A 27,993-nucleotide genomic window follows, 5' to 3' on the forward strand; every position below is an offset into this window, starting at 1 on the left:
TTTTTGATCCCATAATTGCAAGCGATGCATTTTAAAACCATCAGGTATGTTTAGAAGACAACCATATAACTATTTATTCTTGTGAATCTATTTTTATGTATTCTATGCTATACAAGCAAGCCTATCATTAGACAGCTACACCTTGAGAGAACATTTTGATTCGCTCAAGGACACGTCAATCAATCAAAAAACCGCCCACAGTGCGTTCAGTCTCACTGGTGATTGGTTCAAAACAACACAGTTTAAGAGTTCTCTTGTATCTCTATGGCCGACGGCGACGCCTGTCTCCATCAAATAGAAACGTAAGTTCGGTCTGTGGGGAGAGGCAACTCTTATGGAAGTGGTTGCCTCTTGAATTTACTGCACTGTATTTTCACTCACGCTAAATGGAATAGCAACTTTGGAGATTCACGGCTTGTTAAATTAGTTAGGGATATAGAAACTGAGCGAAGAGCCTGGCATGATATAGAAAGGACTCTCTGGAAAGAGCTTGCGCGTTATTTATTTTCTCCTGACCGCTTCATGTTTGTGGACAGCGCGACAAAACATACGCATTTGTCTATTTGTACACGTTAAAACTGGGTTTCTATCACAAAGTTTGTGATAGTTTCGGGAAATTAAGTTTCAACAGGTTCACATGGTGTTGTTGTGTTGAATTCGTCGTGGAGTTCAAATATAGCCTAGCCGACGCTCGGTCTAAACAAGCAGTTATATATGCATGTAAATATATGGATTGTAGTATATGGCCCTCGTCTGCTGTTGCAAAATGCAATGGGACTAACTGAAGCATTTGGACCGCCAAAATATCTTTGCTTCATTTTCAAACCTGATGACCAGGTAAGACACTGAACTTTGTGTGGGAATCAATAGGGTGTTTTCTTTTTGTTTTTACAGTGCATTAAACTTGATAAGCATGCGCGTGTGTGTCAGTAAACAATTTAAGTGTGCTTTGGTCTCCACCTATGAGTAACAGTTTAATGACAGCATGCAGTTGCACCTGATCACTATTCTCAGCGGTATTCTGGTGCTTTTTGTTTTGCAGCAACCGAGCTCACTTTCGGTCCTCATCATTTGTGCGATCTCGGATTGCAACACTTGCACTTCCGAGTTGTTCTTCGCGTCCGCTGTGAGCTGGCTTCCCTAGTAACTAAGTAAGCAGTGTAAAAACATTAGTGCTAACGTTATTGGTTTATCTTACACTCACAATTAGTGTGCAAAGCAGTTTGCAAATTCACCCGGATCGCTAGGAACCGTTGCCATAGTTTCCTTAACGTATTTCCTCTTAGTATATAATTCTATATACTAAACTTGTGAAGTGTATTATGCGTTTAACCTTGTAAAGTGTATTAAGTCTGGTCATTAGTAGGCCTATTTGGGTCTAAGCACTTAGCAACTTCTTGAGCAGATTTTGAGGAGTTAAGCAGATTCATGAAAAACACAGCCTTACTGTACAGTATATTAAATGCATGCATGCAAAAAAAAAAAATATATATATATGTGAGGTATGAACTGAAAATTTGTACACGATGGAAATGTACTTCTCTTTTTTCCCCTAATCTTTGGAATGTCAGACATGCTGCTGTTCACATCATCAGCGAGCATCTAAATGGGGTTGTAGTGTCTAATCACGTGATTTAAAATACCTGTAGAATGACCTGTAGAATGTGAAGGCATTACAACCTCTTTTGGAATTTGTCTTTTTGGTTGCAAGAGATCATGGGATATCAAATATTAGAGTAATTTTACATAAAAAGAAGGACTTATTGTGTATTTTGTACTGACAGCTTACTGTCATAGCTGCCATTTTTTTTGGTGAAATCCCTTTGTTGGCACCTAGTGCATCATTTTTGGGATAAGCTTATTTCCAGGCTCAGAGTGTTATTTTGGGAAAATAGAGTTTGGTATATGGGTCAAATCATGCAGTAAGCTGAGCACTGAATGTTGGCTTGCCTTAAGGCTGTACTAACTAAAGGTCAAGTTTGAAAAGAGCTCTGTGGAATGCTGCCACTGCAATCATGACCAAAACAGCTGTTTTAGGGCTTGTCTTTAGTAGTCCTGCCCTTCCCTGAGCGTGCAACAGTTTTGGTAGCTTTCTACTGTAAATCGCCTAATTTAGTTGTGAATGTTTATGGAAACAAAAACAGAGGGCCACCCCACATTAATTGTTCTTGAAGGTTAGCCATATGATTGGCTCCTTCCTTACACCTTCGAAAATCACAGGGGGTGGGGATCTATAGAAAAGGACTGAGTTGATTTATCACACTGTAGTGACTAGAGCCAGCTGTTGAGCAGCCTAAGGCCCGTGTAAATGTTTGGTTCTTTTAAAGTGGCTTTTACTGGGGTGTGGCACCCGAATGTAAGAGTGGGAAGGCAGTGTTTAGATCCTGGCTGAGTTTTGTGTTATTTATTTATTTCTCTATTTTGTTCCCAAGCTTACAACTGGAATGTTGCAGTGACAGTTTATCCCATATCCGTCCTGTGTTTTTGTGACGAATGAAGGGAAATGAGTGTGAATTGCTTGATTCTGTGTTCATTTACAGAAAATGCAGTCGAGCTGATCCATTTTCAAGCCAAGTTTTATGCATGTTTTTTTTTTTTTACCATGATTCTCCTTTTAAACATCAGAATGCAAACTCACATTAAGGTCTGTCTGCATCCGATCAACAACTTACTGAATAAAAACTTTTGTACTTTTTCATTGATCTTTTTTATTTCAATGTACATCCCAATACAGAAGAACAAATCTGTTGCTACTTCTGTTCAGCATTTTTGGGATTAGGCTTTCCATCACTATATATTGTTCACTCAAATAGAAGCAATACTACAAGTAGTCAAATATACAGTTATTGTAAAAATGGGTATTATAATCAGACGTCTTATTATTAACAATGTATTACTCATCTATTTATATGTTTATTCCTTTGTAGGTCTGGGAAGAACATTCAAAAATGTGAACCGGTGATTGATACTCTACCAGATTAGTTGTGCACCTGTAGCAATGGAGCGGAGCAAACGCAACTCCATTGCTGGGTTCCCCATGCGGCCAGATCGGCTGGAGGACCCAGATTGTGGAGGAGGAGGTGCAGAAACCAGTCCGGCACCGCTGGACAGAGTGTGTCCCTCGTCTTACCGGGCCCTCATCAGTGCCTTTTCTTGCCTGACCCGACTTGATGACTTCATCTGCGAGCGGATTGGTTCTGGGTTTTTTTCAGAGGTCTACAAGGTAAGATTGTTGTGTGATGACAAGAAGCCATTATTTCGATTTCAGTTATTAGTCACATGGCCTTACCAAACCACCTGCAGAGTTGAGTTCTGACATTACTCATTATAGTTGTAAGTGAAGATGAAAACGATGATTAAATGATTCAGCGGTCTGATAACTCCTACAGTTTTTGCACACCAGGAGGTGAGAGTTGTGTAGCCTTTTTCAAAGATAGATGGAGATTTAGGGGCCATTTTTAGCCAAAAAATGTTTTATATAAACTTTTTATTAGTTTTGCCCATTCGTTTACATGACAACAGCAATTGCATATTTTAGAAAATGGGCTTCAAAGTGCAAGTTTTTTTAAAACACCATAGTTATCGTTTCCGTGTAAACACCCAGTACGGAAATCTTTGAAAACGGTGATGTCACGCACGTGATTAGTACGTGTTAGGTATAGGGATGGGTATCGTTAAGGTTTTAACGGTATTACTACTCTTACCGATACTGCGTAACGGTCCGGTACTTTAATGGTATTCTTATCGGTACTTTGTGTTGTGTTAGGCAGTCGAAAACTTTGCATTTCACTGTCTGCACATAATGCACTTTTGAAAGATGCTTTGACAGATTGCTTGTGTTTCCGCCCTTACATGCAAAAATTTTGTTGCACTTATGACAACCACTGCATCTTATGACAACCACTGCATCCACTCTAGTGAAGTATAACCACACTTTGGAACGTTTTGCCATCGTCACTCTTTGTATTAAGCAGGAGTTTTTGTACTGTAAGGGGCCGTTTGCATATCGTATCTAAAAACGCGGTGCAGACGCGCCTGGAAAAAACGAGCTCGTCGGACTGCATGCGCATCGCGACCGTGTCGCTTCCATTATGAGCGCGCATACCGCGCACCTGCATTTGAAATAACGAACTTGAGCGCGCAAAAGACATGATATGTGAACAGCCCCTTTGCGTGTGTGTGCGCCTCGCTCGTTGTGGTGTGTGTATGACTGCGCATGAGCGATCTCGCAGATCTCACAGACAAACGTCTTAATATGATCACACATTAGAAATGTTTGGTGAGATAAAATGTGCACGATAACATTATTAAGCAAAAATACATAGTACATTATTTTTTTCCCCTCCAGTACCGAAAGCAGAACCGGTACCGTCAGATCATACTGATACTACGGTCTTTCATAATTTAGCCCCGGGGCCAGTTTAATACCGGGTTTCGGTACCCATCCCTAGTTAGGTATGTAGACATGCACAGTACCGTGTCGATTTTAAAGGCAAGCGCGATCAAACATACACCACAATGGCGGAGTACATGGTACTGTTGTTGCTGCTCAAGCGTTTGATAATGCTTCTTCAGCAAAGTGTGGATTTACTTCACCAATATTACAACCAACAGCAAAGATGCATCATATATATAACATAATCGTCACTTCCCTACAGGTACTGTTCACTAACAAGGTGACAGTGCCAACTACTGGCCTGGCATACATAACACAACGTTTTTGGCCATTTTCGCGGAAATGTGTAAATGCTAATCATTTTAAAAATATTGTCGTGTATACATGAAACTTTTTAAAAAACGCAAGGGACAAACATATCCACTTTTGATTACACCGTTGTCGTGAAGCTGAAACATTGTGGTTAAAGTTTAAATGCAGCAAAACTCAGTCTGTTTGGATACTTTTGGGTCTAAAGTAGTACATAACAATGCCTGACATTGGCCGACAGTGACCGAAGTTCAAATCCTGCCTGGTTCATGTCCTGATCTCATTCCCTTCTTTCTCACCCCAATAGTTTCCTGTTTCTTTATATAAAGACATTAATAGTCAGTTAAAAAGCCTGTTTAGATGGGATAGATTTAGCTAGTCCTTTAACCAGTAACCTGCATAAAGATTTCTCGTTGTTCTTCAAACACAAGTAGTAGGCTGGTGTGACAGATGTCAAATAATTGCCATTCCTTTAACATGAGGATGGTGTTTACAACATGAATCTTCCTCTGTATTCTTGATTACAGTTTGAAATTTATAATCTTTTAGTTTTGCACATAAACCGGATGACCTCCTGCATTAAATTGAGTACTGCCCTTGATGCTGAGCATCAGGAATACAGTAGCCTATTTTCTGTGAATAATTCAATGAAGTTTTGAGGTCAGAAAAGCCCTGAGAGAACAGTGCATGATGACCCATTACCAAGATCAATTCCTGTCATAGCAGTGAACTCTTTCACTCATGAGCAGTATTTGTCTCTGATTAAAATAATATCTTTCTTACAATATGTATCCTTAAAATAAATAAGGTACACAAAATTCCCTAAGGGTAGTGCCCAAGTGACAAGTTGTACCCCAAAATGTTTGCAGGATTTCTGAGAGTGTAATGAATTATTCCAGTGTGGTTTTTCTTTTATGATGTTTGTTTTATAATGTAGACACACTCTCACTCGAAAGAATTAATCTACCTTTACTTTGCATCTTGCAGGCACTTTCACTTTTAACCTTAGTTTTTATTTAATGAAGCGAGTGTCCAAGAAATGCAAATGTTTAAGCCTTTCATGAACTTTGAATTGCACATGCAAATAGTTTTTTTTTTTCTTCTGCAGTTTAAATAATAATAAAAGTTCAACTCGTATTGCCTTAGGTGCATGAAGCTAAAAAGATATATAAGCAAGATTGAGAGGAAGATTCCTTAAAAGGAAGATTCAGACAAAAAGGGCAAAAGTAAATTGTTTGAATATATATTATTCATTTAAAAAGAGTTTGGGGGGAGGGTACAGTGAATTGAAATCAAGAAGCAATTCAGCTTTTTTTCTGTATAAATAAAAAATTTTGGAGCCCTTATTAAGCTACAGTTTAAACCCATGGACCTTCTTAAAATCGATAAGCACTACTTGTTAGTGGTTTGTTATGTCTATTTAGAATATTTCCTTCTGCGCACAGGTGGCTGAGGTTTAAAGCAGAGTGAATGGTCTTAGGATTGCAGGTAGGGGGTGTCTGCATATGGTGCAGGCAGGAGTAATACTGTGAGCCAAATACCAGCTGTGTTGGGGGTCTGCAAGAACCTGTCTGGAAAGCTAATGCAAGAATAACCTTTTCCAGTTTGTTTGAACAAATGAGTTCCAATCGTTACCCATATGGTAAGCCCAAACAAACATATAAAAATATGCAGAGTCCCTAAATAATCTTGTTGCTCAACACTCTAAACCAACTACATTTGAGGAACCAAAACTTTTCCCTAGGATGCTGGATTGGTTGCATGGGCAGCAGGCTGTGACTTGATAATAGCAGAACAGATTGAGAGTTTGGGTGCTGTAGCGGAGGCATCTGGGTCCATGTCTGACAGGCGGCTCTCACTGTAGGAGGGCACACGAAATGGGCTCTTCATAGACTGCTGATCCCCCAGAATGAGATCGGTTGCAGTACAGTCTGCACAATGCATTCGTAGTAAAAGGAAACACTCAAAAATTGTTGCTATGTATTACGGATACAACATTCACAGCAGTTAACCACAGATTTCAACGTTTTGGTTCCCTAGCACTGAATTTTGAGTAATCCTTCTGTTGTGTTGAGTCTTTCCATCACTGCATACAGTTTGAGGAAGTCAACATTTTAGAAACGTAGATGATGATTCTTTTTTATTTTTTTTTACTCGTGAGGAAATCCTGTGGTTGATTTTTCTTTTCCTAAATGTCTTTTAATTGGTCAGCAAGATGAAAGCACAAAGAGGAAACTAGAAAACATCTGCAGAGGCACTTTTCAGAAATGTTGCGAAGCACTTGGCCAATAGTCAGTCGTGCAGTACAGTGTAAAGTATTTTCAACAAAAATTGGTTTTGAAATAACGGTTTTTTAACAATGACTGTACGTTTAGACCTCATTTGCTATATATGGCACTTCCAGTGGTATTGTTGGTCTGATGCTTTGGGCTTCACTTTCTCCAGTGCAATTTTTGGATAGTAGCGTGAGAGAAGCAATGGCCCGAGATGCACTGAACAAAAAGCTGCAGTACATGTATCTCTTTTAACTTCAGATGAATGCTCAGAGCTTTTAAATATTTAAATGAGTTCCTCTGACTCTTTGTTTGTATGGTTTAGTTCAAATTCAGAAGTAAGCTGAAAGATAATTTCTCATTTTCCTTTGTTTTAGGTGCGCCACAGAGCTTCGGACCAGGTAATGGCTCTAAAGATGAACAAGCTGAGCAGTAATCGTGCCAACATGCTGCGAGAAGTTCAACTCATGAACAGACTCTCTCACCCCAACATACTCAGGTTTACCTTCAGTACACTATTATCACAGTGGGTTAACACTTTTTTTGGATTGGATTAACATGATCATGCAGATTGCAAAATGTGCAAGGCTCAAACCTAGGCCACGACAGTTATTGCAAATTCAAGGCCAGTCTTCTTGAAAGGTCTCTGCTGCCGTGTGTCTCTGTGCGGTTACTTTATAAAGCTGGTTTTTGAAGTTGTGGTCTATGCTAATAAGAAACTAAGGAGCTGATGCCAATAAAACTACATTTAACAAGCTTGTAACTAAATGGGAAAATAGAAATAGCATGTGTTTCAAAGAAAAACACGACTGCAATGTTCATATAAAGCAGTGGCTGATGTAGCTTTATATTAATATTAGGTTTCCTACTCTTTGAACAAGGAGTGTGTCTCGCTTTATGCACTGCCAGTGGCTCAAAATGAATGCAATCTTTTAAATAAGTGAGACCGTGGAAGTGTTGCTTTCAATGTGAATCTTTCTGTCCTTTGTTATGGAAAAGCAGTGATGAGCTCTTTCTCCTCGTTCCACAGAAATCAGGTCAGAAATCCATTAACAATAGAGTGAAATTACATCCTGAGTTTAGATTTCATTGAAATCAAAAAGCTGTCCTCTTGGTTCTTGACATTTTCTTAGTGTAGAACTGGTGAGTTTTGTCAGCTGAGATTACCTGCATCTGGAGTTGAAATGGGGAATTGGATCTTTTTATTATTTTTAGTTGCCTATGTATGGTATTTTATTTATTAGCTTTGTTTTGTTATTTTTGGTAACACTTAGGGGTGGCACGGTTTGCTGAAAAAAAAAAAAAAAAAAAAAAAAACTAACTGTTCGGTTCACCACACAAGGTAATATGGTTTGCTAAATAACATGTAGGCCTAAAACAAACAGGGTTCAGCCAATATGTGTTTCTGTTGATGGATGCACATTCTGGCTTCCCAGCCATTACAACAGCGATGAGAGAAGAAAAAAAAACACAACCCTGGACAAATCATTCACTTTTGTTCAATGCAGATGCTGTATTCTGGAATATGAGCAGTCATTTATTCCGTCATCATCTGGGTGCTGATAGCATGTGTTCACAGATGAGATCTGAAAAGCACACGTTAATATGCGTTTAAACTAAACTCATTTAAACTTTGCCAGTTTAAACATTTAAGAGCCAGAGGATGCGAGCTCGCGCACGCAGTGAGGAGATTTGTGCGTGCGCTCATCCGAAGCATGCAAACCCGCACCTCAGAACGCGTGCAAATATTAAGCTATGGACAAATTCAGACAAAAGCTTTCTCAAAATGCCCATCTTGGTAAGTATCCTACAGCAGACATAGCCGGCTGAATGTAGGCCGACTGTATCAGTGCACTGGATCAGTGCATTCTCTTAAAGTTACAGTCTTTTATATTAATCGAACGGCAACAACAAAGAAATCACTCAGTGCTCTTGATAAAAAAGCTTTTGTAACTTTAATAAAGAATAATCTTAATTTATAAAGTCCATGCAATGCTCTTTTACATTTGATTACTTTATTCAATTTCTGTACCTAAAAACTTATGCTATCTCTATTGTACTTATCTTTACTTAATTGTATTTATTTGTGCTGTTGCTTGTAGTTGGATAGAATATTCTTCTTCTTTTTTTTATTAATCAGAAAGTATCGTTTTTTCCATAAACATAGCACATACCGAACTGTACTGAAACCATGACTCTAAAACTGTGAAACGAAGCGAACCGTGAAAAAGTTGAACCATGCAACCCCTAGTAAGACTTTAAGCTGTCCTTGTTACACGTTGCATGTACTTACTATTGTAATAACAATAAATTATGCATAATTACATGCAAGTAATCCTAATCGTAACGTATACCAGTCCCTCCAGAAAAATGCGATTATGCGATCGCCAAAGGCCGCATATTTATGCGGGTTCGCATTTTTTCAAATATGCTGCTCTTTTGCCGCATAAATTGCCGATTTTAGAAAGCAAAATATGCGGGGCTAGCATGATTTCATAATCCCTGTATTTTCGTTGCAAAAAACTCACATATATATATTAGCAGAAAGTTGAAAAATGTTGCGTTTACTTCACACATTTAAAGCGCCATTTTCCCCCTATTGCCATGAAAAAAAAAAAAAAGAAAAAAAAACCCGCTGTGAAACCAGGGTGAAACTTGAAGCGCGCAAATCATTATTATTTGGCAAAAAAAATAAGCGCCAAAAAACGCGCGAAGCAGTTTCCCGATTTGTTACATGACAGTGGAGTCGAATTATATTGCGAGAACTTGCGAAAACTGCGGTTTGATGAAATAGAGAAAAGGTGATTCCCCCAACACCCCCTTCTCACTAGGCTACTAACACTGTTGTAGTTTCATTCAGAAGTTGATGCAACTTTACAGTTGTAAGATTGCACTTTTTTATAACAGAACAGTACCAAAAACTTACAGTTGTAATTATATTAGTAGTATGTAAACTAATTAAGTTGCAGTAAGAGATTGCAATTTAAATATTCTGTGGTTTAGTATGCTCGCTTATCATAGGAAGTAATAAGAAATTACTCTTTACATTAAGGTAGTAGCCTAGTGAGAAAAAGGTGTTGGGGGAATCACATTTTTTTCTCTTTTTCATCAAACCGCAGTTTTTGCAAGTTCACGCAATTTCATCGCATAAAATTGCAAAAATATCCCGCATATTCCATCGCATTCCATAAGAAAACGTGCCGCAAAATCAAGGATTTTTGTCCGCGACAATCACCAAAAAAATCTGATATACAGGTGCGTCTCAATAAATTAGAATTTCAGTCAGTAATTCAACTCAAATTGTGAAACTCGTGTATTAAATAAATTCAGTGCAAACAGACTGAAGTAGTTTAAGTCTTGGTTCTCTATTATTGTGATGATTTTGGCTTACATTTAACAAAAACCCACCAATCCACTATCTCAGCAAATAGAATACTTCATAAGACCAAAAATAAAATGATTTTCATGCTTTTCCACGACATTCTAATTTATTGAGATGCACCTGTAGTCAGTACATGTACCTGTAGGTGATTAAGATTACTCGGTTCTTAAATATATAATTACACTGTAACAGGGACAGCTTAAAATAAAGTGTAACCTTATTATTTATTTTTTTATTTATGTTTTTAATCCTGGGATCAATGTGTTTTTGTGACAAAAGGCTACCCAGAATAATAAAGCAGCTGTCTTTCAAACAATGCTGCAGTACACATGATTTACTGTTTGAATATGTCTGCTATGATTTCCATTTTTGTGATACTTGGCTTGTTTGTAGAGCAGAATGTGAGCTTGTGGGTGGATGAAAGAGTGAGAGAGAGGGTCTGTGTGTGGTTTACAATCACCCCATTGTTACGTCTTATTGAATCGGAGTGGAGGGACCGTAGTGCAGACAGGAGCTTTGTTGAAGAAATCCCAACACAGACCCGCAATAAAATCCAGTCCTGGGCTCTGTGGGGCCATAACTTTGAAAACACAGACAAATTTTTATCCTTTCTAATGACTCTTGTGAGCTGACATTCAGAGACATTGATACATTGTGTCATTGCTGTGAACAAAGTGGTTAAAGGCTACTGCGTGTGTATATCGTGTGTGCTTCACACTGTGCATACAATTCGGCTGTATTATTCAAATCTGATCTTTCTGACTGATTGCAAGTGATGACATTCTGAAAAAAGAAAAAAAAAAAGAAAAGATTTGTGGCACATCAGACATCAAAATTGAGATGGATATTTATGCATTCATACACTACCAGTACTTATTTATCGGAAACTGAATCATTTGCCAGGATTCTTGAATAGAGAGTGTAAAAGAAGAACATTTATATAAATTGAAATCTTTTGTAACATTTTAAGTGTCTGTATCACTTTTGATTAATTTGAACAATTGCTGAAAATTATTAATTTCTTTCTTACCCCAACCTTTTAAATGATAGTGTAAGTTACAGATTTATTAAAGAATTTCAAAAATATATATATATATTTTTATTTACAGCAGAGATCTTGCCTTTATTCAGCCATTGTGCCTGTGTTTACATCAGAGTTTTACCCTCCAGTTGACTGGAGACAGTCTCACATTTTATAGCTTTTGTTGATGTACAGCACCATAAACCTGTCTGAGTTTATGGTGTAATTTGTAAAACCCATTTTTGACACAAGAAATGAACGTAGAGCATAAAATAAGCCCATTGTACAGCAGCCTCAGAGAAAGTTAGCGCTTGTATAAACAGCAGCAGCTCATTCTAGTCAATAATCCTGAATTTGCTCTTATTCCATTGATTGCACCTTGACCCTTTACTTTGTTTTTTTTGGCATCCTAAAAATTTATTTAAACACTTAGCTGCTGCTTCAGAGCATTAAAATTATAACAACCTTTCTTTTTTTGTTTTTGTGGTGTTGTAGATTTATGGGGGTGTGTGTACAGGAAGGTCAACTCCATGCTCTCACAGAGGTAAGTGACATCAGACTCATATGCTTCATTCACCACACATCTCCTCATGCACAAGAGAGAGTTGACTTTTCTTCATTAGCTGTACCTAACACACAAAGACTCCTTTATCACACTTGGCCTCTTTCTAGCTTGGAAAAAAGGCAAAAGATAGCATTTTGTACCAGAAGTTCTGTATTACATTTATACTTGCAGTGTACCTTTTGATTCCTAAATCTGTGAATCAACTGTGACATTGAACAGTTAAGTCTTTGTTCACAGTGGCCCGAGGGGAAATATTCTATTATAGAGCCCACTGGCAGTCCCCTTAGGCATGTTGTGTTTTTACCATCTCAAACTGTGTGGGTGTATTATGCTGCTTGAATGAATGTTACTGTGCTATATGTGACCCTGGACCACAAATCCTGTTTAGTCGCTGGGGCATTTGGCAATAGCCAAAAATACATTTGTATGGGTCAAAATAATACATTTTTCTTTTATGCCAAAAATCACAAGTAAAGCTCATGCTCCATGAAGAGATTTTGTACATTTCCTACTGTAAATATATCAAAACGTAATTTTTGATTAGTAATCTGCATAACTAAGAATTTCATCTGGACAACTTTAAAGGCAATTTTCTCAGTATTAAGATTCTGCACCCTCAGATTCCAGATTTTCAAATAATTTTATCTCTGCCAAATATTGCCCAATCCTAACATATCATCCCCTTGGAATTATAAGGTTCTATCTGACATTTTTGTCAAAATTGAGTTATTCACATATTCTTATTCTGTGACAACTTATTTACATTATGTGATGTTTTTTTTGAAGTTGTGTACATTTTGGGACTTTTTATTGAAAAAACAAAAAGGTTCTATCTACAAAGACGAACTCTAACTTGGCTCTATAAGGTTCTATCTGCGTGAGCCAATCAGCACTTCGAATGCACAGAAGAGGACCAATCAGGATCAACTTTATATGTCGTGTCACCGGCTTTAGATCGCAGTGTGAGGATTATGGCACGAAACAAAGTTTTTAAGAAACCTAAAGATCTACAATTTTATTGACGATCTTGTCAAGGACCGCAGCTCGAATTCGAAATAATAATAGTTATGTGTTTTAAAAAATGAGTCTGACATTTTTTTGTGATTCATATATAGTCAGTGTATCATTTTTCAATGATTATTAAACTTTATGAATTAATTTGCTGAAACATGTCTTTTTTCTTTTTTGTTGTTGCAGTTTTTAAAGTCTTAAAATGTCAATATTATGCCTTATAGGTCAAATAGTCAACAATTTAATTGATTGGGTCTTAATTATAACAATAAACATTAGCATGTTATTTCAGCCATACTGATGTCTAGAGAGAAAGCCATTTTACCTGGCCCACTTTAGGTGGAATAAAGTCCTGCTCAGATATATTACTGTAGCTTCTTTCGGTCTAAACAAAAGAAAGATTAAAGTTACAATTTCTGCAATAATGTGTTTAATTATCCACCAAATTGTTACTAAAATTAACATCTGCACTCAACAAAATATTTAGACCTACCTTGCTTAATTTAAAATGTCCTAAATACATGAAAGTGCTAAAAATTTAAATTAAAGTCATAGAAAGGATAAAATTTTACTTTCTAACACATTTTGAGACATTGTTACAACATTAAGTTTATATTCAATGTTCAAATAATGTTTTGGCAGATAGAACCTTATAATTCTAAGTGAAAAGTGTTTTTTTAGAATTAGAAGGTTCTATCTGCATTTGACTCATTCCAAAAATCCCCATTTACAAATTCGATAGGATTTTGATATTGTATATTTAGAATACATTTAGGGTCCCTGTTATTTTCATGTTTGAAAGAAACTTGTTCCCCATATACATTTTCCTATATGTAATGCGAAAACTTTGAAGCTCAATATCTCAAAACTGCTCAGAACGCAGATAGAACCTTATAATTCCAAGGGGATCAAACATATATATCTAACATATATCAATGGAAAAATTATTCATTCATCTTTCAGATGATGTTTAAATCTCAATTTTGACCTTTTGACCCTTTTGTGGTCCAGCGTCAAGATAATTTCTGATTTCACAGGAAAGAGAGGTTTACTTATTAAGCAGGAAATTAGTAGTTTATATATAAATAAAATGCTTAGTTATTTAAATAAATTTAGGTATAATGTGCATAGATCACAGTGAATGTAAGTTCATTGAGTGGGTATTCAGCAAAACTGTTTTGTCTTTCAAATCATTTTTAAGTCATCTTCAGGCCTTCTTGGATTGGACTGCATTGCAGGAAACTTAGATTATTAAGTAGTTTATTACACTATGCATTGGTCTGGCTTTGATACCTGTTCTAGATATGTGACATTAGTTTTTTTCCCGTAGAAAGTACAAAGCCTCAGTTAGTATTTCCATTGTAGTTGAAATCATTGAAGGTCACTTGTTCATACTGTGCCCTGTGACCTTTGCTCTTGATGCGTGTTGACAGAGAGAAGTATTAGTGCAGTGGTAATCACTGGGCTGCTGAGGGATTATACTATTTTTCAAAGCCACTGAGGCCATATGTTGCTCATGCTGTTAGGAATTCCCATTCATTTTTTTTTCTCATACAGACACTTAATTTAAGAGCCGCTGAGTGAGTTGACAGTGTATTAAATGAGCTCTCTCATCACTCAACAGTTATGAAATCAGCCATGCAGGAAGGTTTCCATCCTTTGTTCTAACCTGCATCAGCACCCAACACACTCAAAGTTACAGTTTCACCAAGAGGATTAGCTCTATATAGACATACACATCAGTCACCTAATCACCTGAAGTAGCACAGCTTTAGACCTTAACCTGGGCTACTCCTTTTTGTTCCATTAACCCTTGTGCGGTCTTCGGTCATTTCCGACCGGAATATTTTACGTTTTGAAATGTTAAAAATCACAGCTTCATCGGAATGATATGAAATGCGGTGACTTTCATGGCATTTGGGGTGTGAACATACAAAAAAATTGAGGGCATGATTCGAACAGTCTAAGTGGGCGTAAAAAAAATAGTAACACTCATGGTCTTCGGTCAAAAATGACCGTCCATAGGAAATGAATGGGAAATAGACAAAAATACAACAATTCAGAGAATATTTGTGTACACAATCTACAAATCGATCACAAAACTGAAAAAAAGTGCACAGCAGTGAAGGGATAACACTATAAAACATCAAGAGTGTGATATTGACACATCCAATCACACACAGATGCACACACACACACACAAACACACACACACACACATACTTACACATAGACACCTATGAACTACTGTGTCTGTAACACAGAGCAAAGTTTTGAGAATGTGAAATCCATTCAATAATTCAGTCATAATGCAGAGAAAATCTAACAGCAGTGAAGGTATGACACTCTAAATAATCACATACACACACACACGCGCGCGCACACACGCGCGCACACGCACACACCTATGACCTGCTGTCTGTAAAACAGCGATGAGAAGCAAGCGCTGCCTCTTGGGTTTGTCAGTGCACTTAGAAACTCAGACTTGGTCCTTTGCACCATTCTGAGGATTCTTATTTTTTATTTTTTTGCAGGAGCTCTGTGCCACTGAACAATATGTTCAGGTTTGATTGCAATCATAATGCAAAAACTTTAATGCAAATAATGCATGAAATCATTATTTATAACAGAAGAAATATAAAAAAATATACAAAAAGTACTCTTTAGAATGTATTAATATATATTCAAGTCCACTACTTAATATGAGTAAGCAATTATGTCTAAAAACAATAAGGGAATTCACAAGCCTCTCTATAGATTCCTATACTGGTAATAAGTGGTTGCACCATGCACTTACATGTTTTTCTTTCTTTGCTCTCACCAGGTGGCGCTAAAAAATCTTCAAAAAAAATGTATTTGAAAGGCCTAGTCTCTGGTTTAATCTGAAATACAACATTAATTCGAAAATAATTTAGAAAAATTAGAAAAAAAAAATTATGTACTATTTTCTATGAGAAAAATTGTTCATAATTATTGCATAAATATGAATTAATACCTTAAAATTTTCTCAAAATACAAAAGAAAAAAGAAAAAATATTATTGAATAAAAATATATTCCACTGATTTTACTGGGGGGCAAAAAAGTTACATTTTAGGTGTCCGGTCACTTATGACCCCTGAAGACCCTGAGTGTGACTCCCAAATGAGGGCCGCACAAGGGTTAAATCAGTCTGGCAGCACATCAGATAGTCAACGCTGACCAAATGGTGTGATGTACAGTAGGATTAGCTTTAACCCACTGAAAGATGAAGCCAACGGAGCACTTCCAAATGAAAGATTTCCTGACCTGCATTCACGATTAATGTTGTGCATGAGATCAGATCTGTAAGAAGAGGGAGAAATGGGATTAGACGGAACTACCAGACAGATTTGGCTTAGCTGACCGTTATACCATGTACAAATGTCATGTTCATACATGCCATGTGTAGCTTTTCCTAAGCTGCCCTTCACCCACTTTTGCTTACAAAATTAATTATAGCTGCTTGTAAATGGTTTGTTTCTAAAAACAAGATTGATAACTGAAAATAAGATTATGCTTATGTATCCTTGACATTTTTGTTGAGCTTTACAGTGTACTATTAGCCAATAAAATCCCATGCAGAAAAGTGTTGACTCATTGGAGGACCGAGAGGGCTGAGTGTGCCATTTGGGACAGGGCCAGTTGGGACAAGTGTTCATTTAGTCAATTTGAAGTTCCAGGGAATTCAGATAATTAGATGTTTGCTGGTGTTTTTTTTTTTTGTAAATGTTGATCTCAAGGTAATGCTGTGGACAGCAGATTTTGAGAGAATAACTAGAGAGTGAGCTGAACATCAAGATTCTACCTTTGCCTGCAAATGTGAGTCCTATAGACTACAAAGGCTCTAACCCTATTTGGTTATTTTACTCACTCATATGGTAGCAGCCATTAAAATGGATGAAGGGCCAAGGAGTAGGTCTGTTGACAGCTTGAGTCGGGACACGGCACCAAAGCTTTATGGGAAACTGGAAGGTGCTGTCATTTCCACGCAGCCGTCTTGTCTGCCTGTTGATACCTCACCATGCTGACCGCGTACCAAGGTCTTCTCTGTTTAGTCAGCTGTGGCTAATTTTGTTAGCTAAATGTGGAGCCCTTTATCTGTCAGGACAGATCATTTCAGGCAACCCAAAATTAGGATGCAGTTGAGACCAGTGTTGTAGTCGAGACCAGCTCATTCGAGTCCGAGTCCAGATCGAGTCCAGAGAGGGTCGAGTCCGAGTCAAGACCGAGTTCAGAAAGGGTCGAGTCCGAGTCAAGACCGAGTCCAGAGAGGGTCGAGTCCGAGTCAAGACCGAGTTCAGAAAGGGTCGAGTCCGAGTCAAGACCGAGTTCAGAAAGGGTCGAGTCCGAGTCAAGACCGAGACCAGAGAGATTGGGTCTCAGACAAGACCTATAGAAATCTTCAAGAGTATGTAAAATGTTAGGTGGAAACAATAAAGGGTAAAAGGGCCACATAGTATGGGGTGTAAAGTTAATTTTATTAGTATTATGAATTGTTACTTGTCAATATTAAGTGCTCATTTTCACATAACATCGTTGTACCACTATACACATCCATATAACCTTTCTAGTACACATAACATTACTGTATGACTCTATATTGTAATTCTACATAACACTTCTAGTACAAGTAACATAACTGTACCACTATACCTGTAAATGTTCAACTGTAACAGCTTTTACATAACTTTTAACCTTGAAGCTTAACTAATGACTGCTAATATCCTTACAATGGCTTGGATTATGTTCACTTTAGATGTTGTGAAGATTACAGATGGGCAACTGTAGTATTACAACTACTTTTCAAAAAAATAAGTGAGGAGACCATCCTGCTACCCAACCAAGCATGATGTGGTCTCATGATCAATCCACCCAGACTAAAAACTCTCTCTACTGGTGCAGAGGAAGCGGGGACTGACAACAGTTACCATTTTATCACTTTCTGTAACAGCATCGGATAATCTAATGCTAATTTCCCTGGATGGTGCGTTTTAAGGGTAAAATACACACTAGTCCAAGTTTTTTTTAGTTACGGAGGGCATACACACAAGAGCCGACTGACTGTCCAGGAAAATTTCATGCAAAAGTGTGTATGTGCCAGGGGAAGAAAGCTGGATGAAATGCCATATAAGTTCAATGCATTCTGTCAGACATTTTTTTTGGGGGGGGGGGGGGGATGTTTAGTGTTGAGACAGTCAGTCTGTGTCTGTATTCATTATATAATTTAATTAAACGATTTTTTTTTTCTTTTTTTTCTGTAAACCATTTTGTCCTACTTTGTAAAAAATAACACAGTTGAGAGAAATAATGTAGCAATGTGGCTTTCTAGAAAGCGGGATCACTACAGGCGGATGGCAGGAGGGTAACTTAAGGCCGGTGACACACTGGCTGCGTGGCATCTCTGCTGTGTGCCAGAAGCGTGGTGGCTGCTTCGCGTTTTCTGTCTTTACACACCAGAAGCGTGCCTGCATGCGGCGCTTGGTTCGCTGCTGCGGCTGTAGGAGACATAGAGGGAGGCAGCCGAAAAACCAGGCTCTTGTCTTCATGACAACAATATCAACTTTTTTTTTTTTTTTTTTTTTTTTTTTACACACCTACTGATAGGACAAAATAGAGTATGTTTGACAGGTGCAATATTTGAAAATCGATCATTATTAATTTATTTTCTAAATTACATTTATATCTGAATTTATGCCAACCTATAGACTTTCAAATATCAAAATGTCATGAATTAATATGTATTTGTGTACAAAATGACATATCTTCCTAGTATATTTTGCCTGGAAACGCTTCCAACATGCACGAGTGTCACGTTAAAAATATGCGTCGGTTCTATTTCTAGCATGCACGGGTTTTCCGCGCGTCTCACGCAGGCAGTCTGCAAGATCTAACCTGTTAACATGGGAGCCGAATTAAAAACAGACACGCCACGCAGCTGAGATGCTTGCGCCACACATCCGGTGTGTCGCTGGCTTAACGTCTCACGTCAAAAGAAAATCACCAGTCATTGGATGTGTCAATCAATTTCAATTTAACATCAATTCAAATAAACATTAACATACAGTTATAATCATGAAATATTTTGATTGGGACTCGAGTGGACTCGGGCATAAGTCCGATTCCTAATATGTTCGAGTCCGAGTCAATACCGAGTCAAAATGCACACGAGTCCATGACAAGACCGAGACCATTAAAATACGGTCTCGAGACCGAGTCCAAGACCGAGTCCGAGTCTCGAGTACACAACACTGGTTGAGACCAGTGCCCCGTGGTGAATGCATCAGCCTCCTAGTTAGTAGCATGTGCGCCACATACGCTAATCTCTCAAAGACTTGTTTTAAAGTTAATCAGACATAAACCATTCACTGCTGCAAAAGAATAGTTAGTGTCTCTTGCAGAATAATTGCCTAATTATCAGATGGTGCTGTCATGCAAATTCACTATGTGAAACAGAAGCACTTAAAGGGCTCCTGCTGGGCTCTGCTAATTTGCACGCTTTTGTGCCTCGAAAACCAATCCACTTGAGAGTTGGCATGGAATACTTTTACCCACAGGAAACTGATTGGAATCACTTCGGTATTGTAAACACCAAGTACTGTGACCATCAATATAATTATGATCCCCATGATGCAAAGATTAAAGTTGCTTCAGATTTCATTATTGCACATTATTGTTGTACATATCAGATAATTGTTTAATCAGATTCAGAGGCGTTTGCATTACTTGTTTTTGATTACCCAGTCAAATTTAACCCATCATCCTATCTATTGTACCCTCTTAAATACAATATGGAGCATTTTAGGGCTACAAATAGATTGAGACAATGATATTTGTCACATGATATGTCTTCTCTTTTTTCAGTATATTAATGGTGGCAACTTGGAGCAGCTGCTGGACAGCAATAAGTACCTGAGCTGGGCCACACGGGTCAAACTGGCCTTAGAAATCGCCATGGGCCTCAGTTACCTTCACTCCAGGGGCATTTTTCACAGAGATCTCACTTCCAAGGTACGGGACTCTGTCATTATATATATATATATATATAATTGTTTTTTTCTGTAATCGGGACATTTTCTATTTCAATATATTTTAAAGTATAATTTATTCCTGTGAAGAGACAGCTGAACTTTCAGCGATTACTCCAGTCTTATGATCCTTTTGAGATCATTCTAGTATGGATTTGTGCTCAAGAATTATTATTGTTATTCTCAATGTTGAAAACATTGAAAGTCAAAGTTTGAAAGTTTTTCATGAATAGATGGTTCAAAAGTTATCAAATAATTATTTATTTGAGAGGGAAGTCTTTGTAACATTATAAATGCCTTAACTGTTGACAAATATAATGCTTCATTGCTGAATAAAGGTGTGTGTGTGTGTGTGTGTATGTAATGTCATAAATAGTCATTACATTGCATGATTTTATTAGCTTTATGAAGATAGGCAATTCCAGAATGAACTGGAGGTACACTTGTCCTGTGGGTTTAATGATGCAACTTTATCAACAGGCAGACTGTTATTGAAACAGGTGCTTTGATTTAGTTTTCACAGTGCTCTCGATGGTGGCATGTGCTGACATGCTGTCTCTACCTCCAGCTGTTGCGTTCTCTCCTAAGCACTTGTGGGACTTCCCATAATTATACCCTGTGGGAATCACCCCCATGGCTTTCCTCACTACATCATTACTTTCTGTTTAAGGGATTCTAATTGACTGAATCTCGAGAGTAAGGTATCCTGTGGGAGGAGCAATATGTTCTTCTAGTTACTATTTCTTTCCTTTTGATGTTCTCTCAGAACTGCCTGATCAAGTCTGATGAGAATGGCTACACTGCGATCGTCGGAGACTTCGGCCTTGCTGAGAAAATCCCCAGTCATGAGTGAGTAAAAGGCAATGTAGAGACTTAGAAAATAAGTAAGTTGTGCACTAATGTCACTCTGTTGCCTATGATTATTATAGCAAGAGAGTGGGCATCCTTCTGCTTGTTTATTGGCATCAGTCTGAAAGGAAGCAATGGTGAGATGCAAGCAGTACTGACGGGGTGATGCTATTTGATTTCGATGGGAACAGACCATCTGAAGTCAACTTTAAAGAGGGCTAATAATACCAGAGCAGCTCAAGACCCTTCCTCTCCAATGACCTCCGCACTACTAGTGTGATATTTAAAAAAAAAAAAAAAACAATTAGTTGATTTGGTTACCAGAACAACTAGTCAATTAATCTCTATAAACTGGAAGCTCTGTGTAATTAGATGGATTTCAGGTTCACTGGACCACAGTGGACTCGTTTTTCTATTTAATGCTTACATAACATGCACTTTCAAGATGTGCTTTCAAAAGCAGCTGGACTGAGCTTGACAGGATAAAGCCGATTGCAGGGGTCTCAAGCAACTTGTTAAATCTGCTTCTTTTTTTGAACCTACACATCATTTTCAATTTCAATTGGTTCAACCAGAGATAAAAATTGAACTAAACCCTCCACTGAAATATTTTTAATAACATTCCTGTTCATCCATTTAATATCCACTCAACCAAAACTTTGACCCTTCAAAAATAAAGACATAGTTAAAGTTACCCACATGAATTTGTTTAATCAAAATATTGGTTTTAATGAAGACTTTTATTCATATGTGAAAATAGCAAACACACCTACATAGAGTACATCACAAAATATGTAAACGTGTAAGGTCAAACATGCTTGCTCGATGCGCGAAAGCCATGTCATGCAAGCAAGTTTGAGCTTTGGCAAAAACCAATGAGGTTTGTTCTCACACGTCAAGCCTAAATTGTCTTCAATTATCAAATAACATCTGTTCATGTCTGTAAAGACAGGTTTTATTAAAACTATTTTCATTTGTGTTTTAAAACTGAACGAAAATATCTATAATTGATTACAGAATTACAATTTCTGGGTGAACTTTCCCTTTGAATGTGCAGTAAATGCTGCATTCGTGCTCGTGCAAGACAATGCTGTGTAAAACGGTCTGACAGAAGTTCTATTTAAAGCACTGCCGCTAAAAACATTGAAACTAAAAAAGAGGAAAAATTTGACAGATAATCGAGTAGTCCTGTTGTTGATCAACTGGTCACCCCTTCCCTATTCAGCACACATTCTTCAAACACTTCCCTTTTCAAAGTACTGCAGCCTCAGCTGAACTTCCGGGTGTATTTAATCTTTGTAAGTTCTTAAGTGCCTGTATTTATACAGTGTGTTTTGACCATTATTCTGTGTTCAGATATGAGGGGGAGAAGCTGTCTGTGGTGGGATCCCCATTCTGGATGGCTCCGGAAGTGTTGAGAGATGAGCCGTATAACGAGAAGGTTTGATCCTCAGTTGCAGTTGACACTCAGCACTATCACAAGACTTGTTTCTTGCCAGAAGCTTTCAGAACACATTATCATTCCTCTGTATTCATTTCTAGGCTGATGTCTTTTCGTATGGCATTATTTTGTGTGAGATAATTGCAAGGATACAGGCTGACCCTGACTACCTACCACGCACTGAAGTGAGCAGTAATTCAGTTTTAAACCTGTTCAATGAATGTTTTGAAACTTTGTAACTACATCACTTGTTATGGTAGGCATTAAAAACCATTTGCCCTGAGTGTGACATTTACCACCACTTTGGCTCCTTGCAGAACTTTGGCTTAGATTACCACGCCTTCCAGCACATGGTTGGAGATTGTCCTTCAGACTTCATACAGCTTGCCTTCAACTGTTGCAATGTGAGTTTCTGTGTATCAGTCCATTAGTGATTCTTGTAGTACTTTTGAGAAGGCGCCAAATACAGTAGTCATCATTTGAAGCGGATCAAAAAAGTTCATCAAAGTTATCCTCAAGATAATTCAAGTCAAGAACGCATTTTGGTTTTAGGTTATAAGACAACTTGATTTAAAGGTTTTGATCCACTTCAGTGTTTCATGTTTCCCATACATTGATTTATTTTTGGCGGCCCACCACAATATCAGAAATGACTGCCACAAATTGATTTTCAAAAGGCTTGAATCTCGTTGAATAAACATAAACACTGCACGTTTCAAAATCAAAACCCGGCGCAAAAGTTTTTATATCACTATCTCTGAAGGAAACTTTTCGATGTCATTTTCATTTTATCTTGCATATTATGCCTGATAAAGCAGCATTTGTGTACAGCCATTATAGTGGAAACTGCTCTGCTGCTCTAAAAGCACCTCCTGCTGGCAGAGAATGGCAGAGAATTTTGAAAAGGTCCTGTTCACAGATGATCTCTTAATTGTAATTCACCGGTAATTTACCAGTAAAGTCTGTTTGTGTGAAAGGGGCTTAAACTCTATAAACTCGTTCAATAAAACCATGTATATTATGGTATTTCCCCCCATTTTAAATTCTTATTATCCAATGAAAGGATACATTTTAGTCATTAAAAAAAAAAAAAAAAAGATCAAAATGATTAACAATGCAGATCTATTTTCACAGTCACCTTTGATCAAATTTACCAAGGGTGACGATATTTTTAGTCAAGACCGTATATATTACCATTCATAATGTTAATGTTACTGAACTAACTTAAGTAAGTTCTGTAACTTTTTTCTTTAGCAAGGACACATTAAATTGTTCAAAAGTAAAGACATTTATAATGTTACAAAAAATATATATATTTTTTTTTTTTTGAATACTGAATGAAAATGGATTGTGGCTTAAAAATATTTAAGCAGACAATATTAAACTATTTTCAACTGATAATAATAAGAAATGCGTCTTGAGCACTAACTGTCGCTGTTTTCACTGTATTTTATATCAAATTAATGCAGCCTTTTATCACCCCCAAACTGTTTAGATTTTATGTTATCACATTTTTCAAAACCCAGAAGCTAAAATAAATCTCCACAAACAACATACAAACAAGGAACAGCATCGCTTATAAATATCCCAAGTATCCATGACATAATACCATATGGAAACTAAAACACACTAAAATGTTTTACATAGGTCTTATTGACCCCATGGTTTTGAATTGTTGTGCACCCATTTTGGTTAATAAAATACAATATAATATAATAATTATATAAAAATCATTTTACTGATTTTATTTGGGTTTATCAACAGATGAGCAACTACAACACTGTTAGTTGTTTTCACCATGAAAATGAAACCGTCCCACTTTAATATAAGCATTCTTAGAACAGAAGTGAGAACATGGTGCTTCCCCAGATTTAGATGCTGATGTGTTTTTATGTTCTTGTTGCCTCCACTTATATCCCAGATGGATCCAAATCTCAGGCCCTCGTTCCCAGATATAGTAAAGAGGCTGGAAGAAATCCAAAGAAAGCTGAAAGCAGACGAATGCGAGAGGGAGAGAATGCTACTAACCGCTGGAGAAGTGGAGAAAAAACCCTTGCCTAAAGGTGTGTTTATTCACACACATGCACAAACATGTTTATTTCACTCCCAAGTATTGATTTGTCTAACCTGCAAACTGTCAATATGATGATGAAAATTACAGGTGTCCGTGGCATAATATTTCGTTCACTATTTGTGACACTAAACCAAAAGCTTTGATGTGCTTTGAACACATCTTTGATGTGAGTTGCTTTGACAGAGAGCTAGTACATCCTGTCGCCCCCTGGGGCTTTGCTCATACCATCCAGCACTCACTTTCCATGTAATACCGCAGGGCCAATGAGTTCCAAGAACAAGGAGACTGGAAAACTAACAGGATTGGAGACCGTAACGCCATCTTGTCTATGAGCTTTATGGATTGGATGTTCTTTCCTTGTGAGAATTCCTTCTAATGCACAGCTTTTACTTTCTTCTTCTCTTCTTTGCAATCTCAAAGCCCAGTTTCCGTTTAGTGCTATTTCATATCCTGAGCAAAAAAAAAAAAAAAGTCACAAAACAATGTGTGGCTAGAAAAGATTAGAGCCTGACTGAGCCTCATGCTTCAGATACACTACAATTCAAACGTCTGTTGTCGTGTCAGAAAGATATTCAAACTTTTATTCAGCCAACAAGCATTGAATTGACAGTAAACTACTAAATATTTTATAAAACTTTTAAACTGCCAACCTTGTAATGCTCAGTTTCTGAGCTGTTTAAATGCTGAAGGTGTGTTTTGCACTTAATGTACTGTATTTTTTTCCTTCTTTTTCCTCAGTGCTGGTGTATGCTTTTGAGTTTGGAGATGTTAAACATGATTAAGCGCTGCGTCTTCCACATATTCAGTTGAATATTACAGATTTTGTCACCCCCTAGTGTTCAAGATTATTCTTTCAGGCTTAAAATTGTCGATACTTTTTGGTGACTAGCAAAAATCTTGTTTTTTAAACAGGTTTTCTGAACATTTCTTGCATCTGCCATTGGTCAACACTCCAACCTCACTCTGTTGGTTGAGCCAGTGGGTTCAGACTAACACAGCAATGTTTTGATAGTGCTACAGTGTTTACACTTGTCAAATAAATGAATAAATATCAGTATATTAGGTAATGCATTTGGTATAATCATAAACTAAGGACAAATATCTGTTCTTATAGTATTTATTAATATGCAGTACCATTCCAAAGGTTTGGGGTCAATACAATTTTTTTCCATGTATTTGAAAAGTCTCTTATGCTCACCAGGCTTTATTTATTTAATCAAAAATACAGCAAAAACAGTAATATTGTGAAATGTTCTTGCGATTTTAAAATAACTCTCTATTCTAATATATTTTTAAATATAATTTTTTTCTAATATGCTGATTGGCTGCTTAAGAAACATTACTTATTACCGATATTGAAAACCGTTGTCTTTTTTTATAATTTTGTGGAAATGGTTTTTACTATTTTCAGGTAAGAACAAAGAACTGTTTATTTGCACTAAAATAAATGTCACTGTGGATCAGTTTAATGCATCTCTGCTGAATAAAATAAAATAAAATGAACTTTGGAATGGTAGTGGATGTTAATTGATATTGAACTACAATGTTAAAATGTATTAGTACAGAAATTACTGTTAATAATGAACAATACTTGTAAAGCATTTATTAATCTCATGTTACCCAATGTGCCTCATGTCTCTCTTATTGTTGTTCTAGGTCCAGGTGAAAAGGGTATAAAGAGGTTAAATCCTCTTGTTTTTCAGGATGACAAGATTCCACCCAAGTCCCCCCGTCCACGTCGAAACATCTGGCTTTCCCGGAGCCAGTCTGACATTTTCTCTCGTAAGCCTACTCGCAAAGTGAATGTCCAGGACCCTTACTACAACCCAGGACCTAGGGGCTTCATCCACGGCCATCCCAAAGTCAACCCTTTCAGTGCCAGAGAGGACTTAAAAGGCGGCAAGATCAAGTTTTACGACATGCCCAGCAAGTCGGTCTTCTCGCTCATGTTTGATTTGCACTCACCTCACGCCAGTCAAAGCTCATACCAGCCTCACGCCAACATCAGCACGGGAGCCTCCGGAAACAACTGCTTCCCATCCTGGCCGGAGACCTGGCAGCTGCCCGGTCGGCAGTGCTACTCGCTCCCCGGCTCTCCCCTGCTGCCCCACTCGGATGTCTTCTTCTCATCTCACCCCACGTCCAAAAGCGAGGCCGGACAGCCCAGCGGTGAAACCAAGCAGAAAGCATTGAGCAGCTGGGCTAAGAAGTACGCGGTCACTGAGATCCCTCCGTACAAACCACAAGCTGCAAGACAGGAGGAAGAGGGAGCGTTAGAGGACTGCTCGTCTCTAGTCCCCTCTGAAGGAGGAGAAGCGGAGGCCATGGACTGCTCCAGCAGCAGAGGAAGCCCTGCAGACGATAAGGACACGGTCCTGATACAGAACAGAAACTTATGTGAGGACATGGAGGCTGAAGACCAGGATGGCTTGATGATCTCCAACAAGAACTCGCTTACGCCGAGCATGTCTGTAGAGCCACAGGAACTCTGTCCGATAGTCCTCACCGCCTGCAAAGCCACATCTACAGGAGAACGCATCTCCAGATGTGACATCTAGATGGTTGAAGGGCACACGGCAGCCTGGTTGATGACGCTTCAAGTTTAAACTGATCAGATGCCACGCGAACAGAGATTATGTTCTTCTTTAGATATTTAATATGATTATAAGTTGTGTATATTTTTGTAACTTAAGCTAAAAGGGTGGCTTTGATTGATGGAAAGAGCAGGAAACAGAGGTGTGAAACACTGATCCGGTCCATGCTGTAGTAGTTACCCATCACACTATGAAGAACAACAGTGGGAAGATACATTGGACATCACCTTACACAGGGCTAATGATGAGACACATTCTGTGATGTATATATATATTTTTTTCTTTGTAATACATGCTATTGGTTGCACATGCCACATATGCTGTTTTGTTTTTTTTGTTTCGTTTTGTCCACAAACTGTATCCAGTCGCATGTTTAATTATAGATATGATAGAAGAACAAATGTCTTTTTTGCACTGCATGGGCTTAGAAATTGTGCAGCAAACATTCCATGTCGTCTGGCATCTTAAAAAGCTCCTGTTTTGATCCTACGCTAACGGTGTGTGCGCCATGGTCATTTCAAAACGAGGATCATTTTCACTCTTTGACCTCTCAGGTCTTTAAAAGATGAGTCCATGTCTGTATCTACTTAAAATCATAATTGTACTTGAAATAAGTTAAATGGTTTGAACTTTTTTTTTAGTCTACTATGTGTCACTACATTTCTATGCAATCAACTTAACCAAGGCATGATAGTTTTATAGAATAAGAGGATTTATTTTGATATTTATGAGAAAAAAAAAAGTAATTTTACTATGTCTGTGAACTGTTTAAACTGTGTTGTTGTTTATATGAACTGATGAATAGAGGTTTCTGTACATGTTGAAAATGGTCAGTTCTTGATAGTTTATTCCTAACTCTATATTTCTGCTTTTTCAGTCCTGTTTTGTATATTTCTAGTATAAGTCCAGTTGTATATTTCTACCAAAGACAGATCAGGACATATTTTCCCATTTATATGGCTTTAATTGTTTAAATTGCATGTGTTTATTCCCATTTGTTTAAAATAAATTCAGAATGTCTTATTTTATTGTGG

The 27,993-nt window shown here is 37.6% G+C and overlaps 1 protein-coding gene across 3 annotated transcripts; it reads left to right on the forward strand.

Annotated features, from left to right (window-relative positions):
- Positions 1 to 237: 237 nt before the first annotated feature.
- Positions 238 to 27,987, forward strand: tesk2 (testis associated actin remodelling kinase 2). 3 transcript variants are annotated; one of them, XM_052547833.1, is made up of 12 exons: positions 309 to 837; positions 1,043 to 1,151; positions 2,928 to 3,223; positions 7,356 to 7,477; positions 11,877 to 11,925; positions 19,838 to 19,984; positions 20,768 to 20,850; positions 22,207 to 22,291; positions 22,393 to 22,476; positions 22,609 to 22,695; positions 24,213 to 24,354; positions 26,022 to 27,987. In XM_052547833.1, exons 3-12 carry the CDS (start codon positions 2,999 to 3,001, stop codon positions 26,921 to 26,923), a joined length of 1,926 nt encoding a protein of 641 aa, XP_052403793.1. In that variant the 5' UTR covers positions 309 to 837; positions 1,043 to 1,151; positions 2,928 to 2,998; the 3' UTR covers positions 26,924 to 27,987. The 3 variants fall into 3 exon arrangements, with proteins under 3 accessions (XP_052403794.1, XP_052403793.1, XP_052403792.1); XM_052547834.1 differs by lacking the exons at positions 309 to 837; positions 1,043 to 1,151 and adding an exon at positions 238 to 302; XM_052547832.1 differs by lacking the exon at positions 1,043 to 1,151.
- The last annotated feature ends 6 nt before the right edge of the window (positions 27,988 to 27,993 follow it).

The sequence above is a fragment of the Carassius gibelio genome, chromosome B2 (assembly GCF_023724105.1).
Source record: "Carassius gibelio isolate Cgi1373 ecotype wild population from Czech Republic chromosome B2, carGib1.2-hapl.c, whole genome shotgun sequence".
Classification (NCBI taxonomy): domain Eukaryota; kingdom Metazoa; phylum Chordata; class Actinopteri; order Cypriniformes; family Cyprinidae; genus Carassius; species Carassius gibelio.

Coding starts and splice junctions, on each gene's coding strand:
- tesk2 (XM_052547834.1), top strand. CDS start 2,999: ATGGAGCGGAGCAAACGCAACTCCATTGCTGGGTTCCCCATGCGGCCA. Junction 3,224..7,355: donor TTTTTTCAGAGGTCTACAAG/GTAAGATTGTTG, acceptor CCTTTGTTTTAG/GTGCGCCACAGAGCTTCGGA. Junction 22,477..22,608: donor ACTACCTACCACGCACTGAA/GTGAGCAGTAAT, acceptor GGCTCCTTGCAG/AACTTTGGCTTAGATTACCA.